The sequence below is a fragment of the Labeo rohita genome, chromosome 23, assembly GCF_022985175.1.
Source record: "Labeo rohita strain BAU-BD-2019 chromosome 23, IGBB_LRoh.1.0, whole genome shotgun sequence".
Lineage (NCBI taxonomy): Eukaryota > Metazoa > Chordata > Actinopteri > Cypriniformes > Cyprinidae > Labeo > Labeo rohita.
Window position 1 is genome coordinate 30,436,389 of NC_066891.1, and position 16,268 is coordinate 30,452,656.

The 16,268-nt window shown below is 38.8% G+C and overlaps 2 protein-coding genes across 5 annotated transcripts; one reads left to right on the forward strand and one right to left on the reverse strand.

Annotated features, from left to right (window-relative positions):
- Positions 1 to 400: 400 nt before the first annotated feature.
- On the reverse strand, positions 401 to 5,218 carry rnf114 (ring finger protein 114). Its single transcript, XM_051097469.1, has 7 exons — positions 5,204 to 5,218; positions 4,901 to 5,064; positions 4,267 to 4,417; positions 3,581 to 3,687; positions 3,189 to 3,303; positions 2,523 to 2,630; positions 401 to 973 (listed from the first exon to the last, which is right to left on the reverse strand). Exons 2-7 carry the CDS (start codon positions 5,017 to 5,019, stop codon positions 908 to 910), a joined length of 666 nt encoding a protein of 221 aa, XP_050953426.1. The 5' UTR covers positions 5,020 to 5,064; positions 5,204 to 5,218; the 3' UTR covers positions 401 to 907.
- Positions 5,219 to 6,392: 1,174 nt separating this feature from the next.
- On the forward strand, positions 6,393 to 13,208 carry spata2 (spermatogenesis associated 2). Of its 4 annotated transcripts, none has more exons than XM_051096952.1 (3): positions 6,393 to 6,453; positions 8,165 to 8,926; positions 9,126 to 13,208. In XM_051096952.1, the coding sequence occupies exons 2-3, from the start codon at positions 8,597 to 8,599 to the stop codon at positions 10,452 to 10,454; spliced, it is 1,659 nt and encodes a 552-aa protein (XP_050952909.1). In that variant the 5' UTR covers positions 6,393 to 6,453; positions 8,165 to 8,596; the 3' UTR covers positions 10,455 to 13,208. The 4 variants fall into 4 exon arrangements, with proteins under 4 accessions (XP_050952909.1, XP_050952911.1, XP_050952910.1 ...); XM_051096954.1 differs by having other exon boundaries at positions 6,416 to 6,453; positions 8,168 to 8,926; XM_051096953.1 differs by having other exon boundaries at positions 6,428 to 6,560; positions 8,168 to 8,926.
- Positions 13,209 to 16,268: the final 3,060 nt, after the last annotated feature.

Here is a 16,268-nt window from a genome sequence, read left to right on the forward strand (position 1 = left end):
TTTTTTTTACTGTTTGTACGCATATGTTTCGGTGTTCCACATGGTATAGAAATGCATACAGGTTTGGAACAACGCGAGTGTGAGTAAATAACTACAGGATTTTCATTTTTAGGTGAACTATCCCTTTAAAGGGCAGATTCTATCAGTACACACCTCTTGATAAGTCAGATCAAGCCATGTACATGCCAGCAGCTGCACTATAATTAGTGAGCACTGCTTAAGTCAAAGAGTACAGAGACAATAAACAGTATGATGGACTAATGATACAATACTGCCCCCTACTGGTTTGAACAAACTCATTTCAGCACACAGCTCAACACTACTCTCAAAGTGAAACACACCAGGGGTTCAGTTCAACTGCTTCTTAAAAAAAACAAAAACACACACACACACCAACAGAAAAGCTTATTCCTTTAATTCCTCTAAATTAAATCTGAATTAGATGACACACTTTCAGGATCAAAACAGTGTCCTAATGATTCAAAACCAATATTTTCTATCTTAGAAGTATCTGACAAGACTCACTCACGACAGTTCTATTAAAAGCTCATGTTCTGCTCCAGTGTCACAAAATCTGACAATCTGCTACACATCCTGTACTATGTAAACAAACTCAGTTATATAATTTGAATTAATTATAGATTGGCAGAATATATTTATGTATTTTGACAGCTAAGAATGTATATGGAAATATTTTATATATGAATATATGGAATATATGACTCCGTTTAAATAAGCAAGTCAGCAACATTACACCAATAGGAACTTTGGCTTGACCAACATTAGCGTATGTGTCACAATAGCCCTGAATCCCAATTTAGTTTGTTGTTTTTTTTTTTTTTTTTTAAGCATAAGCATTGATTTTTGGTTATGTTAAGTTCAGTTGGGGACCTGTATGTTCCTCACATCAGTTTTCCAAGAGAGAGCGCTGTAGAGCTTCCTGGATCATGGCGTACTCATCTGTCCCGTAATCCTAAAAAAATACAAAAATATATGTATTTAAGTTTAAATACAAGCATTCTCAGCTCAGTCCACCTACCACCAATCACAGTCAGTCTCAACATCTTAAAATGAAAAGTAACACATTTTCTCTTATGATGTAAATACTATGTTACATGCACATTTTTTTTTCTTGTTCTGTGAAAACTTTCTGTTTGAGTTTGCTTGTATAAAACTATACAACCTAATCCCTATGAGCTTCAAATGCATCTGCCTCCTGAGCATTCCCACTGGAGAAAAACCCATAATAATAATAATAATAATGTTGTGCAATTGACTAATTGTTGAACAACTGTTTTGGTCAAAGCATGAGGCTTTACAGGGACATGGAAATATTTGTTACTCAAAATAAATAGTTAAATGTAAATCACAGAGTGATTAGTGTTCCCTTTCTTCAGTTTTAACAATAAGTATATTCAGTTTTGGTGCAAATTCTATAATTTTGCCTAACTACAGTACCTACAGTACAATTACACAAGTTAGACAAACACACATTGTTTAGTGCAAACAAAGTTCTGCTTAACTAAAAAATGTTTATCAGTAATTTACAATATGTGAATTCACAACATAAATTGACAATATGTCCATCTTAACTTTAACTGGAATCTATAAGGGTCATTTTTTTCAAAATTATGATTTTTGTCATAAAAGAAAAATCAATAATTATGACCCATACAATGTATTTTTGGCTATTGCTACAAATATACCCCAGTGACTTAAGACTGGTTTTGTGGTCCAGGGTCACACACACACACACACACACACACACACACACACACACACACATACATGCATACATACATACATACATATATATGTATGAAGAGTTCAGATGCAAAACCAGCTAAAAGCCATTTCGGTCAAAAATGAGGTAATGATACTGAGTGAATGCTCTCGACACATATTAAACGTCCATCAAATACTTTTTCTTCAAACTCGCTAAAATACCAGCCTCAGCCCAACCAGAAGTACCGGTACTTACATAGAAACCTATACATCTGAGCCTGATAAAAATGCATTTTTTAAAGAAAGACGTCAGATGGATTTAGCTGGTTTTGCATCTGAACTCTTCATATATAGATATACATATATATTTTCTTTTTTTATTGTTTTCTCCCAAATTTGAATAAGTTGAACCACTTATGTTGACAGTAGTAATATAATAATAATAATAATAATAATAATAATAATAATGCAGATGAAGAGGGTTCTATACTGATAAATAACTTAAATAAAATTTTATTGGTTAAGTCAGGCCAACTATTTATACCAAAGGTAATATAATATGTTATGTTTTTACTAATTATTGAATTGGAGAAGAGAACCCATTTTAAATCATTGAAAAAGCAAACATCAAGTCTGATCCATGTTATAGCTAGATATACAAGGAATTCTATCTATCCATGAATGGCTATTAATAAAAGGAATATGAATAAGACTGTTTTGTGTCAATACTATAACAACTTTCAGTTCCTTTTAACACTGGAAAACAAGAGCATGGTAATATAATCCACTGTACTTACCACAAATGTGTCATAGGAAAAAGCATGTCTTATCCTGAGGTGTTGAAAAAAGTCTGCACTTTTGTAATTAGGGTCGCCCCAGGGCATTGAGGCACATATCGGGCACACCTGCAGGAATGGAGATAAGGGTTACAACTCTTGAAAGGTACAATTTCTGATGGCTTGGAGATATAGCTACAAAATACATGCTGATCGGTATTCTTTTTCAGCGATATTCAAAATATATATAGCTATATGTAGATACATGTACTGTCATAGAAATGGCTCAAAAGGGTGACTTTTACAAACAAAACAACATATTTGGCCACTTCTAGAAATTTTAACCACCTCTTTTGAGGTAATCTCTAAATCAATGGAGTCCAAGAAGTTTGGAAATGGCCTTGCGTTCAGAACCCTGTTCAAACTGATGCACTATATCAGGGGTGGCGAACTCCGGTCCTGGAGATCCGCAGCCCTGCAGAGTTCAGCTCCAACCCTAATTAAAACTCACCTGCCTGTTGCTTTCTAGTAACCCTTTAGACCTTGATTAGCTTGTTCAGGTGCGTTTGATTAGGGCTGAAGCAAAACTATGCAGGGCTGCGGCTCTCCAGGGCCGACGTTCGCCACCCCTGCACTATATAAACAACTTTTTTTACAAATGCACTACACAGTAAATGAGAGCCTCACCACCGGACGTGGGTCGTGTGCGTGTTTTGAGGTGCAGTGCTCCACCAGACCATCCTGGTCAAAGTTCTGTTTGCTACAGTAGGGACAGGCAAACGTATACCGGTTCGGCACTGAACTAAAGGAACAGGAGAAAGAAGAAACCAGTGTGTATAAGTAAAGATGAAAATAAAAGGGTGATTTCTTTTTTCTTTTTTTTTTTTTCTTTAGAAATTAGGGACACTTTTGACTTTAAACTTTTATTTTATTCAAACTGGAATTAAGATCTGATCATGGCTTTGATGAAGCGAATTTTGGTGTAATTTAATGTGTGAAGTAATAATGTTTGATGGCAGTGACTTTTATCTCATATTTTGAAATATTTTAACATTTAAACACTGAAAACAGAACATTACCTGACAGTAGAAGGCTGGTTCTTTGAAATGGCCTTCATACCTTCCTTGATAAAGTCTTGATATTTGGAGCAGGACCCTGTGTGGCTTCTCATGTCAGACAAAAGAACCTGCCAGAGAGTAGATAAAATAATAATGATGATAACAACAACAACAATACTAATAATAATAATAATAATAATAATAATAATATATTTCTTCTAGGAACACCATTAGACTCAGGCAGCAAGATCATGGACCACCCACAGTCTGTTCACAGACTGTCTGATGCATAACGCATTTAAAGCTGTAAAGCACTTGTGAAAACCGAAAGCTCCAAAAAGAATGTCTGAGAGTAGACAATATCTACAAGTCAGGATGAACAGGTTTTGATAAGATTTTTTTTTTTTTTTTTTTTTTTTTTTTTTTAAGACAGCCACTTGCTTTGTTTCTGAATGAATTATTTTTTGTCAGTATCACTCCTAATTCTCACTCATTTCTTCACTATTTCCTGCATAACCATATATATTTGTTTTCTACTATCCATTAATCTATGACTCTAGTACAATCTAATTCCCTAATGTTATTGATCGATTTATATATGCGTCTGACAGTTTGTTCTGGACTAAGTGGGTGGAACTTATAAATATTACTGTACAGTATTTAAATAGAACTTGCACTGGTTAACTCACATACATGCACCCACACACCTCATTTTTACAGCCTTTGCACTTTGCAATTGATCTCTTCATCTCATCTTGTATTTTCTTTGCTATAACCCACTTGTGCAGATCAGACCGGCAGACAGCACACACAGGTTTCTGAGGCCGCATGCACTCCTTAAGGCAGCTGTCACAGAATCTGACCAAAAGAAAAAACATATATTTTCACTAAAAACACACTTGGAGTCAAATTTTTCCCCATTTAAAGTATGCCATAGAGCAAAATACTCATGAATGCATTTTATCACTTTTACTAGTGTTATGATGTCAGTAATGTACTTGCTTTGAAATTCATACAAAAGTAGTCTAGTCATAGAAGGACAATGTGGGCGTTGTAGTTTGTTCAAGAAAGGCATAATTAAGTGAGCACTACAACTCCCAGCATCCCACACTGCACAAGTTTTCTACACAAGAAGCAAAACTGAAAGTAACCTATTTCTGTATTCTGAGAAACAATCACCACAACTGCATTTATTATTGAGTATTCGACACAATCATATTAAGATTAAATTGCATGGAGTCTGCACGTCGGATTCACGTGATAACTTGATTAACATGAAACTAATCAACATGTCAAACGAGAAGTTACTGCTGTAAGGTACGAGACCGCAAGGATACTCACGTATGGCCGCACTCTGTGGTCATCGGAGAGACAAATATCTCCAAACACACAGGACAGAGGAAGTCCTCATATTCAGCATCGATTACATCAGTTTGAGCTTCTGTTTTGAGCATAGCCATGTCTGCTGCGCTGTGTTCCGTGTTCTTGAACTCCGGTGAGATTCACTGTTGGGATGGGAGGAGCAATAACTCAGCTGATCTCATGCGCACGCATGAGGAAATTTCCTCATATACATTATTACAGCCTTATTTGTCTAATGACCAAAACATCGTAGCGGGTAAACAAATGATTGCAATGTAGTACCTAGTGTGTACGTGTAGTCTTTCAATGAGGAGTTATGAGTGCGATAGTGGTATCCGATTCTTAAGTGAATCACGTATTTGAATCGGTTCTTTTAAATGATTTGGAAGCCGTGAATGGGAAAATGAATCATTTGACTGCGAGTTCCACAGCAGTGTTGCCAAGTCCGCGGTTTTCCCGCGGAATTAATACTGTTGACGCGGGTTGTTTATCATGTCCGCGGGCTGAAGCTACCTCAATAATGTAAAATGTATTCCCTTAAATGCTAATTATACCAGGGGAACATCGGCTACTTTTGGGCTAGTTTTGGATAGCAATTGGGCGGGTTTTGTTGCGAAAACCTGGCAACCCTATTCCACAGAACATTTTATGACAGTGAAACTGTGAGATGGCTGAGCGGTGCTGGGTTGTAACTGATTGTAATCTGGATTACATAATTCCAAAAATAAAGTAGTAATTAAAGTAAGTTACATTTCAAAATACTCGTAATCAGCCTACAGTTACTTTTTTATGGATTACATTACATATTATGCACATAGCAATACATTATTCATCATTTATTGATTTCTTTCGAATTCCTCTTTTTATCTTTTAAGTTTTCCAGTTCTTTTACGAACCCGTTTGGGAAACGTTGATGTAATATTTAATACACTTCATGTTGTTAATTACAATGAATGGAAAATATGTTCTCGCTCTATTTTGACATCATTATGGTACAAGATTTCCTGTTCAAATCAATGTGATAAATGAGTTAGGTCAAAAATAATCTAAAAAGTAATTTGATTATATTGCCTAAAATGTAATGGATTTCGTTACTGACTACAATTTTTGTCATGTAATTTGGAATCAGTAACGGATTACAGTTTGTAAGTAATCTACCCTCTGTGGATGAGATATTAGAAACGCAAACAGCACATTTTAAGAAAGATGTTCTCAGCTGGAACGACAACAACTGAAACACGTTGTCACCGATTATTCACACAGTTACAAACTTAATGCGTGTAAAATAATTGAAAAAAAAAAAAAAAAAAAAAAAAACACGGTGTTTGAGCAAACATTTATTTAAAGTTCAGAAAAGAAGGGGGACTTCTGTGAACTGACTCCAACGAGTCGAATTCTTTTGGCGAACCGACTCGCTGAATGAATCGAACGTTCCAACGCCAGTCCTGCAGCCCGCAGCCTCGGGAGCGCGCAGGGGAGGTAGTGTGGCACATGCGCAGTGCGGCGGTGGGGATTTCCAGCGGAACATGAAGGTAAGAGTCGCTGGATGATGGGGAGGAGGGCGGCTCGTTAATGGAGCTGCCCAGCACTGCATGACACTGAACGGGCATGTTTACATTCACGTCTTGTTCTTATTGAGGTAATTAAAAAGTAATTGCAGTATAATGCATGGTTAAATTGTGTGGCGTGTGTGGGTTTACAGGGCCCTGCAACTGCGCTAATGTTAGCAGTGCTGTGCTAGCTGCATCTAAAATCTGTCATAGATGAGGTTGAAACGAGTAAGAGTAGAGTAACGACTTCATTAATGTCTATCTCTTTCATAAACACTAGTTGTGAGATCAGATCGGACTGACTGCTACGTTGACAGATTTATATACTGTAAGTAAAGGAGCCTATCAGATTAGCTATGTGGCTAACACACGTCACTGTTTATGTCACTTGTAGCAATGAAATGAAGATAGAACATAATTATTTACTAACACTTCACTGTGTGTTCTCTGCGAACCCTGATATGTTCAGGTGGAGTTTTTAGCTTTGCCATGTTCAGTATGATGTTATGATTATAATATGATGGTGTCTTGATGAACGGTGGTGATGATGAGAATTGTGATGATGATGTATTGACAGGGCCCTTTGATAATGGACATGTAAAGACTTATGTTTAGTATTAGTATGAATTCAGCAGCTTGAAATGACAGCTTATATCACTGAAGGGCAATAATGGGAATACTGTACAAGTGTTCACTTGGCAGCTTAACCACCTAGAAGAATAAAGTGTTTCATGTGGCCTCATTGCAAACGGTACACATTCACAGCTAGAAACAGAGCCCTATACTCCAATATTGTCTGTACAAGCAGGTCCAAAAAGACCTGCAGAACTTTGTGGAAAGCTCTAAATTGCTGTTATTCACAGAAATGACAGTTCATAAATTGTTCCCTGTCTCTTACCTGTTTGTTTATTCAGTATGTATATAATTTAAATATAATTTTGCTGATGATTTGAGTCAGGGGCATCTATATAATACCTGGAAAAAGCTATCTGTTAGATTTCCCATTCATCTCATTGAATGCAGGACCCCCTGGAAATACTGTTGTACAGGGCCTGCTTGCTGCCACCTTTGCTCATGGGTACTCAGGTTTTGGCACAGACATTTTTGAGTCGATCACCTAAGCAGTAAATACTGATTGTCTGATAGAACCACAGTCTCAGTCGCTTCACTGCTGGCTGTCTTGCCAGTTCCATTAACTCAAATGTCCATGGCAAGAGACAGGTCAAATTTTTAGTCTATTTTGCAATTCTTTTAACGATAAAAGGACACACCGCTTCTGTTGCCATGAATCATTTTCAGCGTTGCTTGTAAAAATGTGTTTTGTTGGAATGCATGGTTACATTTAAATAGCTGTCAATGGAGAAAGATGTACACAAAATGGCATTATGTTATCAACGAGCAGGATGCAAACTTTCATACATTTCCTTCAGTTTAACCTATAAAAAATTAAATCCATTCCACAGAATAACACACATTTCCATTCAAAATAAATAAATACATAATCTAGGCCTAACTATAATTTAGACTGCATCACAAATATGGATTTTTTTTTTCATTCTCATGATCTGCTCTGGTGATGTATGCCTGCATTACTAGCTATATGATTGCAGTCAAAAAGACTGAGGCAAGCCCTCACTTACTAGACTGCAGTCTGAGAGTTGTTTTTCAAACATATTTTCTTTTGTCGTTGCAGCAGCTGGCAGCATTGGACATGGTGTTTTTAATGTATGCTCCTCTCTGCAAACCCTGACCTTCAACCTACTGCAGGGGGGGAAACCTGGTGGTGAGGGCTTAATAAGGTCCATCACCCAAATCAACCACCTTCCCTTGTCACATTCCTCTTTTTGAGGTGTTTTGGCTAAAGAGATGCCCATTACAGTAGGAGAGAGCCCTGGGCAAGGCGTACGCCCGAATTAAACTGAGCACATCTTCACTTTCATTACTCCATATCGCTCCTTTGGAGAATGATCAGAGCTTGCTGATTTTCCTCCCAACCCTGCACCGATGTCCCAGGTCTCCCGGTGTCTAGTGGAGGAGAGGTCTTGAGATGGCAAGGGGTGCCGTTTAAAGAAAACTCCTGGATTGTAGGATAAGAGGTTGCAAGTTACGCAGCCCACTGCCACCAATGGATGCCAAGTTGCGAGAAGATCTATTCCGCAGATATGTGGCGTCTTTGGAGAATCGGCTTGAGGAGGGAGCCGGTGAAGGAGGAGATAAGCAAGGAGCTAAGACTGAAGAGGCACTGATTTCTACTGCAACTGCACTGCTAGGCTCATACCAGCCCGATCCAGGGCAGCGCTTTCGCATGGTTCGGTTCTATGAAATTGCAGAGAACTCCCTGAGGACTCAGAGGAGCGCAAACTTGCGGACACTGGAGACAGCCTTTGCAACGCTGGAAACCATCTGTACCAATTTGCTGCTGTTTCCTTGGAAGAAGGAATTCCGTTGCATAAAGGTGAGTCAACAGATTAAAGGATTCATTGATGTTTATTCCACAGGGCACAAAAGGAGTGACAACTTTGTAGTTTCAGTAAGACTGCAGTGCATTCAGTAACTTTTCAGCCTTTTTATTTAGTTTTTTAATGTGAAAAGTGAGACGAGACATAATTATCATTGCTTTTGACCATGTAATGACTTTCCTTTCATTCCTACAGACCTTCACAGGGCCATATGTTTACCAGTTGCAGTCGGTGATATGCGACTCAGACTTGCGTTCGCTGCTGCGTTCTATGGGCTACTCAAGAGATCAGGAATTGCAGTACCACGTTAGGGACCATCCAGGTGGGCCCTCCCACCTCCGGCAGCTCGCCTTTGAACTGCTCCTCGCCCAGGCTGAATGCCGTCTACTCGGTGAGGTGGTGTCCATGTCTCGGGGCTTTGCCTCGGAGCTGGACGCCGTGGAAGTGAGGAGGAACACCAGAGAAGATGCAGCAGGGTGCGCTGACGCCCTCCGCCGACGAGATAGCCTTACAGGAGACTTGTCCCGCCTGTCGGTGCGGCCGATGGATATCGACCGCGCCCACCTAAGGCGAAGCGGCCGGCCGTCCAAGTCAGTGGATGTAACAGACAGCGCAGGGCACTGGCACCAAGCCAGCAAGCCAGTGCTGAAGGCCTCGCTCAGCCTGCGCAAAGAGCCATTGTTCGTGGACACGGAAGAAGACATGAAGGATGAAATCATCCGACCGAGCCCTTCGCTTTACCCTGTGGTGGCGCCGCCCTCCTACAGCCCAGTGGCTGACTTCTTCCCTATTCAGTCGCCCCCGTCTGAGCCATACTCTTACCACTTGTCCTCCCTGGATGAGGTGGACTTGTACACTGAGCGGGGTTTGGGTGGCCACCAGACGCCCTCTAGGCCGCCGAGCCGGGAGCCTCGAGAACCCCGGGACAGTTGGGTTCTGAAGGGGCACGTGATGAAGTGCCAGGGCTGTGGCATGGGCTGCCCTTCGCTCTCCTCTTGCCAGAGGTGCGACATGATCTTGTGTTCGTCCTGCCATGCCGTGGAACCGGCGCCCTGTTGCGGTTTCCAGGATTACACTAAAACTTCCCGGCCTTTGGATGGCTACATGCCCATCAAGGAGAAGTTGTCCGTCTACTCCAACGCCCACTCGCACACTCACCCGCACCCTCATCCACTTCCCCACGCTCAGTCCCACTCGCTGTTGCTGGACAAAGCTGTGATGAGCACCAAGCTGTTTCCCAGTAAACCCGTGGGTTCGGGCACCAGTCCGGTGGTTGGCTCGGTCAGCAGTGGCAGCAGCAGCGGTGGGGGTGAGCGGCTGAGTGTGGGCGGCTCCCGCTGTGGCTTTTGCAACAAGCCAGGGGCCTCTCACACCTGTGTGAACTGCTCCAAGGTGTCATGTGACACGTGCATGAGCCTTTACGCCAGTGATGTGTGCACCCGCAAAAATCCCCATCATAACTTTGTGCCCAATCATCAACTCAATTTCAAATCCAGCACCATATCCCACCTCGTATATCGATAGAGCAGGAACACAGCCGCGCTACAGTCGTGCACTACACCTCCTTTGCTCTTTTTATCTCTGATTTTCCACCCTTGATTTTTTTTTATTTAACTTTTCCTGCTTCCTTTCTCAGTTGGCAGTTGTTTGGTTTTGGTCATGTGATCTTGCAGTGCATTTCCTGTCCCTCAGTAGCTCTACTTTATCAAGAAAAAAAAAGCTGTTTGTCCGGAGAATTCCATTCAGTATCAATGTTTGTTAACTTGAAAAATAACCATGCAGCGCATAGGAACTGTGAATGTTTAGCAGAGACTTCTCCCTGGAATTGAATCGAGTAAGTTGGAACTTCTCAAACTTGAACAAAAGAAAAAAAAAAGATAATAACATTACACTGGAAGTAAATAGTATATATATTTTGAATTGTGAATCTATAGATCTATGTAAGACTATCGGTCTCATGGTGGGGTGGTTTTCCCAGGTGAATGGAGCTTCAGTTGTGAATTTGTATCAGAACTTCTAGTTGCTGTTAAGTCACTATATTGAGTCCTCTGACAAGAAATGCCTTGTGGGTTTACCCCTAAGAAGTCAGCCTACGCTGTTCAAAATGCTGCTGTTGAAAGTAAAACCAGGAGGGGGCGCTCCTGGCCTCTAACATATTTTGCAAGCACCATGAAACTCTTTTTGACTTCATGCACATACTTTTTGATTATGTCAGTGTATTTTGTTTCCTTTATCCAGATTTCCTTTACATTATTGTAACCTGGCAAGATGTTATGTCATTGAAATGGAGAATAATTTAATATTTTGCTACGCTGACTGTCGTTAGACACAATTATTTTTTTGTTAAATCATGATACAGTACATTTATGATGGTGTGTACGCATACCATGATGAACTGAAGTGTTACCACTGGGTGAATGTCACAAATGATTGTACTGGTCATATTTCACCCCACAATCCAAAGAAGATATGATATTTTACATAGAGAAAACAAGATTCTTATTACTGCAGTGCAAAAATACAGAAATACAGTGTTTACTTGTTTTTATGCAGTACAACAAATACTACCACAATGTATTCTTATAGTAGTACTTAAACATAAATGTTTTCACATTCCGGTTATGAGAATTATAACACAGAAATTCATTTTCTTTATGCAAAATATTTGTCTTCCTGTTTTATTTATTTACTTATTTATATTATTGAGTAAAATGTGACTTGGACATTTTTTGTGAGATTCACCCTGATTGGCCTAATTTTTATTTTTCGTTGAAAATAACACTAATTATATACATGTTTTCCTTGTTTTGTTTTTGATTTGTTTTGTTTGTTAATTTTGTGTGCCTGCACCAATAGAACAAAGTCAGTATATTACTCTGGTTACATATCCTTAATTTCAGAGACCTTTCAACCTGCTCTCCCTGCTGCCTTAGGTAACCTTTCCAATCACCTGAAGGCTGCACTCAATGCAGGACTCGATGCTTCATGTCTGTACGCAGCATAAAGCGAGGGCCAAAACAAATCTGTCAGGGAAACAGAAACTAGCACAAGACAAAAAGATGGCATGTTCTTATGAAGTAACGTCAGTATGTGTTTTTGATTTAGTGAAACGAGTGTTAACGGATGCGGTCAGTCCTCTAGCTCTCCTTGCCTTTGTCTCTCTGTTGAATGAAACTCTGCTGCGTCCTTAAACTCTGCGGTTGTTTCCAGTCCAAAACAGCAGCCAGGAATAATTTGATTGGATTTTTACATTCAAGTGACAGCATGATTAACCAATCAAAACTGCAATGTGCCAAACACCCACAGGCTGTGAAGACAGAACCGTACCCTACTGCTCATCTGCACAGTAACTGAGCCATTTGAGAGTGTTTTAACCCTGAGTGATGGATAACCTGTGTGTGACTAAGCCACTTTCTCTCACACTCCGATCAGTTCTCATCGTAACCTGTAAAATGGTTTGTGTGGTGATTTGACTAGAAATGAACTGCTGAGTGAATTGACCCCGACATGCTCCTCCATACACACACGCACTCCTCTGCTCCTCGTCCCCATCCCCCCCCATCCATGAAGCATTATTCACATCTGCAGAGGTCAGATCCCTCTCTGGCAAACAAGTTTTATCTTCAACGGAGACGTGGTGGGGCGGGGGTGAGGAGTTAGCCAAAATGTTTGTCAGTAAAAGTATAATCCTATAATTATATAAATTAATTAAAAGCGATGATTTTATAAAATAATTTCAAAAATAAAGTTCTACAAAAAAGCACTGTCTTTGGCGTTTGAGTTGTGGATAAAACATGAGTTAAAAACGCACTGAATCACCACGAATCACAGGACTTGCAAACTGTATGTTCTCACATTAGGCACTTCACTGACATGTATTTTACGGACATACTGCTGATCCATAGGTCCGAAAAAGTTCCAGTTTGGTCACATCACTCCATCAAACATTCTTCCAGACTCCACAGGTCTATCCAAATGAATTTTAGCATGTTTAAGTCGGCCTTTTTGTCCTTCTTGGTCAAGAGTGGTATTTGCCAAGATGCCTCAACATGAAAGCCATGCTTGTCTAGTGTTATTTTTATACACTGCAATGAAATGTTTTTCCTCCTTTCGCCAAGTCATCTTGCAAGTCTTTGGCTGTACATTGCAGGTTTTTCTAAATTGTTCTGATCAAACATTTTATGAAATTGTGCTCTTTTTGTATTTTTCCAACTACCTCAAAGGTTTTCTGGCACAACACATCTTAAACTAAGGAGTAAGGCTGCCAGGTGTGTCTCTTTAATGTCTTGGAAGTCCTCATGTAACCTTAGTCTTTCTATATTTATTTATTTATTTATTTATTTATTTAAATAGAGATTCTAAAGGTTTAATTGTCTTTTAAGACAATCTTGCTCCCTACCACCAAAATAACGGGTTGAATAATACGGGTTGAGTAATTATGATATAACTGTGTTATTAAAAAAAAAAAATCCTATAACTCAAAAACATTACATTATATATTGAAATGATCACTTTTAATATGCCAGTAAACTGTTGCAGATGCAATTTTTATAAAATCTTGGATCTTCAGAAAAGCTTGTATTTGTAAAGTACTGCAGGTCTCTGAGGGGTTGAATCATTTTGATGGCAGCTGTATTATACTAGTTCTCTGTCTTACCCCCAAAACATCTAAGCATTAGTTAATTGCTTAAAGCATTCAATGCAAAATCCTTGAGTTAATTACCATAGTCTGTCAAGCATAATTTCCATGCATTTCTATTAGATGTTTATTGTAAATGTGTTTTGAATTAATTGTGCAGGCAATCTTAAATTTTTCTAATGATATCTGTCACTTTGGTGCATTTCTTAGATCAGAAATGAAATTCTCAAAACCACTTGTTCAACCTCCACATCATCTAGTCACTTGTGCACATCATAAAAGCAGTTTCTCATTCTTTTGATCAAGTAGCAATAGCTTTGGTACATTCATGCAACAGATTATTTACATTTGTCTCTGGTTTCATACATTATCAGTTGCTAATGTCATTTGCTCAAAATCTATTATGCAGTTCTCTGTGCAACTGACTTACCCCTCAAAACATCTAGTCATTAGTTAATCATATAAGTCAATAAATGCAAAATGGTTAATCTAGTTGTCAAACTGTCAAGCATATTTTCTACTTTTTTTTTTTTTTTTTTTTTTTTTGCTGTGAATTGTGCTGGTGAATCTTGACTTTTACTAACAAAGAGAATTTAGATCAACCAACAATGAACCAGTTACACTGTATGTTTGCTGTTGTAATACGATGTCCAATACAGCAAACTTTATACAGATACAAACTGCAACACACAAACACACATGTGCATTTTTTATTTTTTATTTTTTTATTTTTTTATTTTTTTGTAGCAAACTAAGGGGAGTCTAATGACATTGTTTGCTATTTTTACACATTTTCTATGGCTTTAGAAGAATGTGGATGAGACTGTCTTCAACCTGAGCAAAAGCAGAAGGTGTGGTTGAAATGTCATCGGCCACAGAGCTACTGTTGATTTGTCAGGCCAACAGGGAGGAAATATCAGTATGTGTGCGGGTATTTCAGAGAATGGCGTGCTTACTCATATTCTCCTTATAGGGCCATACAACACATAGCATCTCCTCATCTTCTTAGAGACCCTCTACAGGACTGTCATCCCTGATAATGAGAGGGGTCCATTTCAAGATGATTTACCAAAGTACGTGGTAATTTAGGATAATGTGAGATTATATCACTCAGACGCCATCAGGCAATGGTTTGCGTCCCACTATAGGATGCTAATGGAATTGTTTTTGTTGTTGTTGTTGTTTTGTTTTTGTTTTGTTTTGTTTTTTTGTTAGACCGCTAGTAAATGTGTAACTGTGAATCCTATCTAGTCTCTTCCAATCAATATCCCACATTCAGTAATGTGTAAATTTGTCCTTTTGAAATGAATACATGGTACAAGTGCAGCCTTTTTTAATACAGTAACTGTCCTCCAAACTGTTGCCATAGTTTACATCAGGTAATACTAACAGAGTACACTGTTATGTTGATAACATGACTAAGCATATTGACTATTTTGTTTGTGAACAATGGCACAAGGACTTTTCATTCTGATGGCACTGACATAAATACTTACTTTTGTGAAATGAACTAAAGGTTTTGAGTAAGCAACAGGCTGTTGCAGGTAATCCATTGTGTGGTGCTGTTTGTATGAATTGTTTTGAGAAATACACATACTTCTTTACAAATATTAAGGATGAATTGAGAAATGCACCAAAGTGACTGAGAAAAACTGCAGATCATTAGTAGATAATGGAGATGTTAGATCAACCAGTTCCTAAAAGGGTAGGTGAAAAGGCAGGGAGGCAGATGAAGAGGTAGAAGAGGCCAAGGATGTAGCCATGTGTCCAACAAAAAAGGGCCACTATTGTGGACCTTGTTCTCAATCATGATCTTACAATTGCTGGGAGAACAAGCATGTCCTCAATCATTGAAACATTAGTTAAACATTACAATAGTCCTGTATTTTATATTATACAGTAAATATGCATTATACAGATTGAGTTTAATTACAGTTTTTCTCAACTGCTAACCAGTGCTTTCAATAGACTGACTCTTCTGGCATTCATTGGAAGATGAGAGGTAATTCATTTAATGGTACATCCATTATCTAAAGCACTTGTACTGTGTTCTAGTGTCATCAGTGTTTTTCTGTTTAATACTTACACATTTTACATTGTGACAGTTTTAGATAATTATAGTGTTTTCTGAACGAGAATATGTTTAAACCTGTGTAAAATGGGGGTATTTGTGTGTAGTGTTGCAAAAAATAGAATGTGTGTGAAAACAAGTGAAATGTCTTAAATATTTTAAGAAATGTGTCTTTGTTTTGAGAACTGAATGAATGGATTGGGAATTGTGCCAGTGTGTATCAGTTGTATATTAGCAATAGAGGAAAATGGTCATCCCAGATCTGTTCGGTATGCAGGTATAAACCCGCACAACACTTTGCGCACCATTGGCAATTTTACAACAGAAAGTATTCAGCTCATGGAATGACTCATTCATAAACACATAAACATAGAAGTCAATATCACATTAGTGGCTGTTCCTATGAACCAACAGTGCACCAAATTGAAACAGTCCAAGTTGGTCTATCAACAATCAAGATCAAGTCAATTGTGCATCTGCAACATAGTTATTCACATGCATGAACATCTATCAGCCATGGCTCATCTGTCTCCTTCCTAAACAATCAGTACCATACACAGGTTTACCAACTGCTATAAAAGAACACCAGAAGAACAAGAATCTGTCCACTTCAGCAACATGTATATCA

What these genes read in the sequence shown, in the direction of transcription:
- rnf114 (XM_051097469.1), bottom strand. Translation starts at nt 5,019, where the DNA reads ATGGCTATGCTCAAAACAGAAGCTCAAACTGATGTAATCGATGCTGAA. An exon ending in GCAAAGGCTGTAAAAATGAG is followed by an intron (nt 3,688 to 4,266) that starts GTGTGTGGGTGC and finishes ACTCTCTGGCAG; the next exon opens with GTTCTTTTGTCTGACATGAG. An exon ending in TTTCCTATGACACATTTGTG is followed by an intron (nt 974 to 2,522) that starts GTAAGTACAGTG and finishes GTATTTTTTTAG; the next exon opens with GATTACGGGACAGATGAGTA.
- spata2 (XM_051096952.1), top strand. Translation starts at nt 8,597, where the DNA reads ATGGATGCCAAGTTGCGAGAAGATCTATTCCGCAGATATGTGGCGTCT. An exon ending in AGGAATTCCGTTGCATAAAG is followed by an intron (nt 8,927 to 9,125) that starts GTGAGTCAACAG and finishes TCATTCCTACAG; the next exon opens with ACCTTCACAGGGCCATATGT.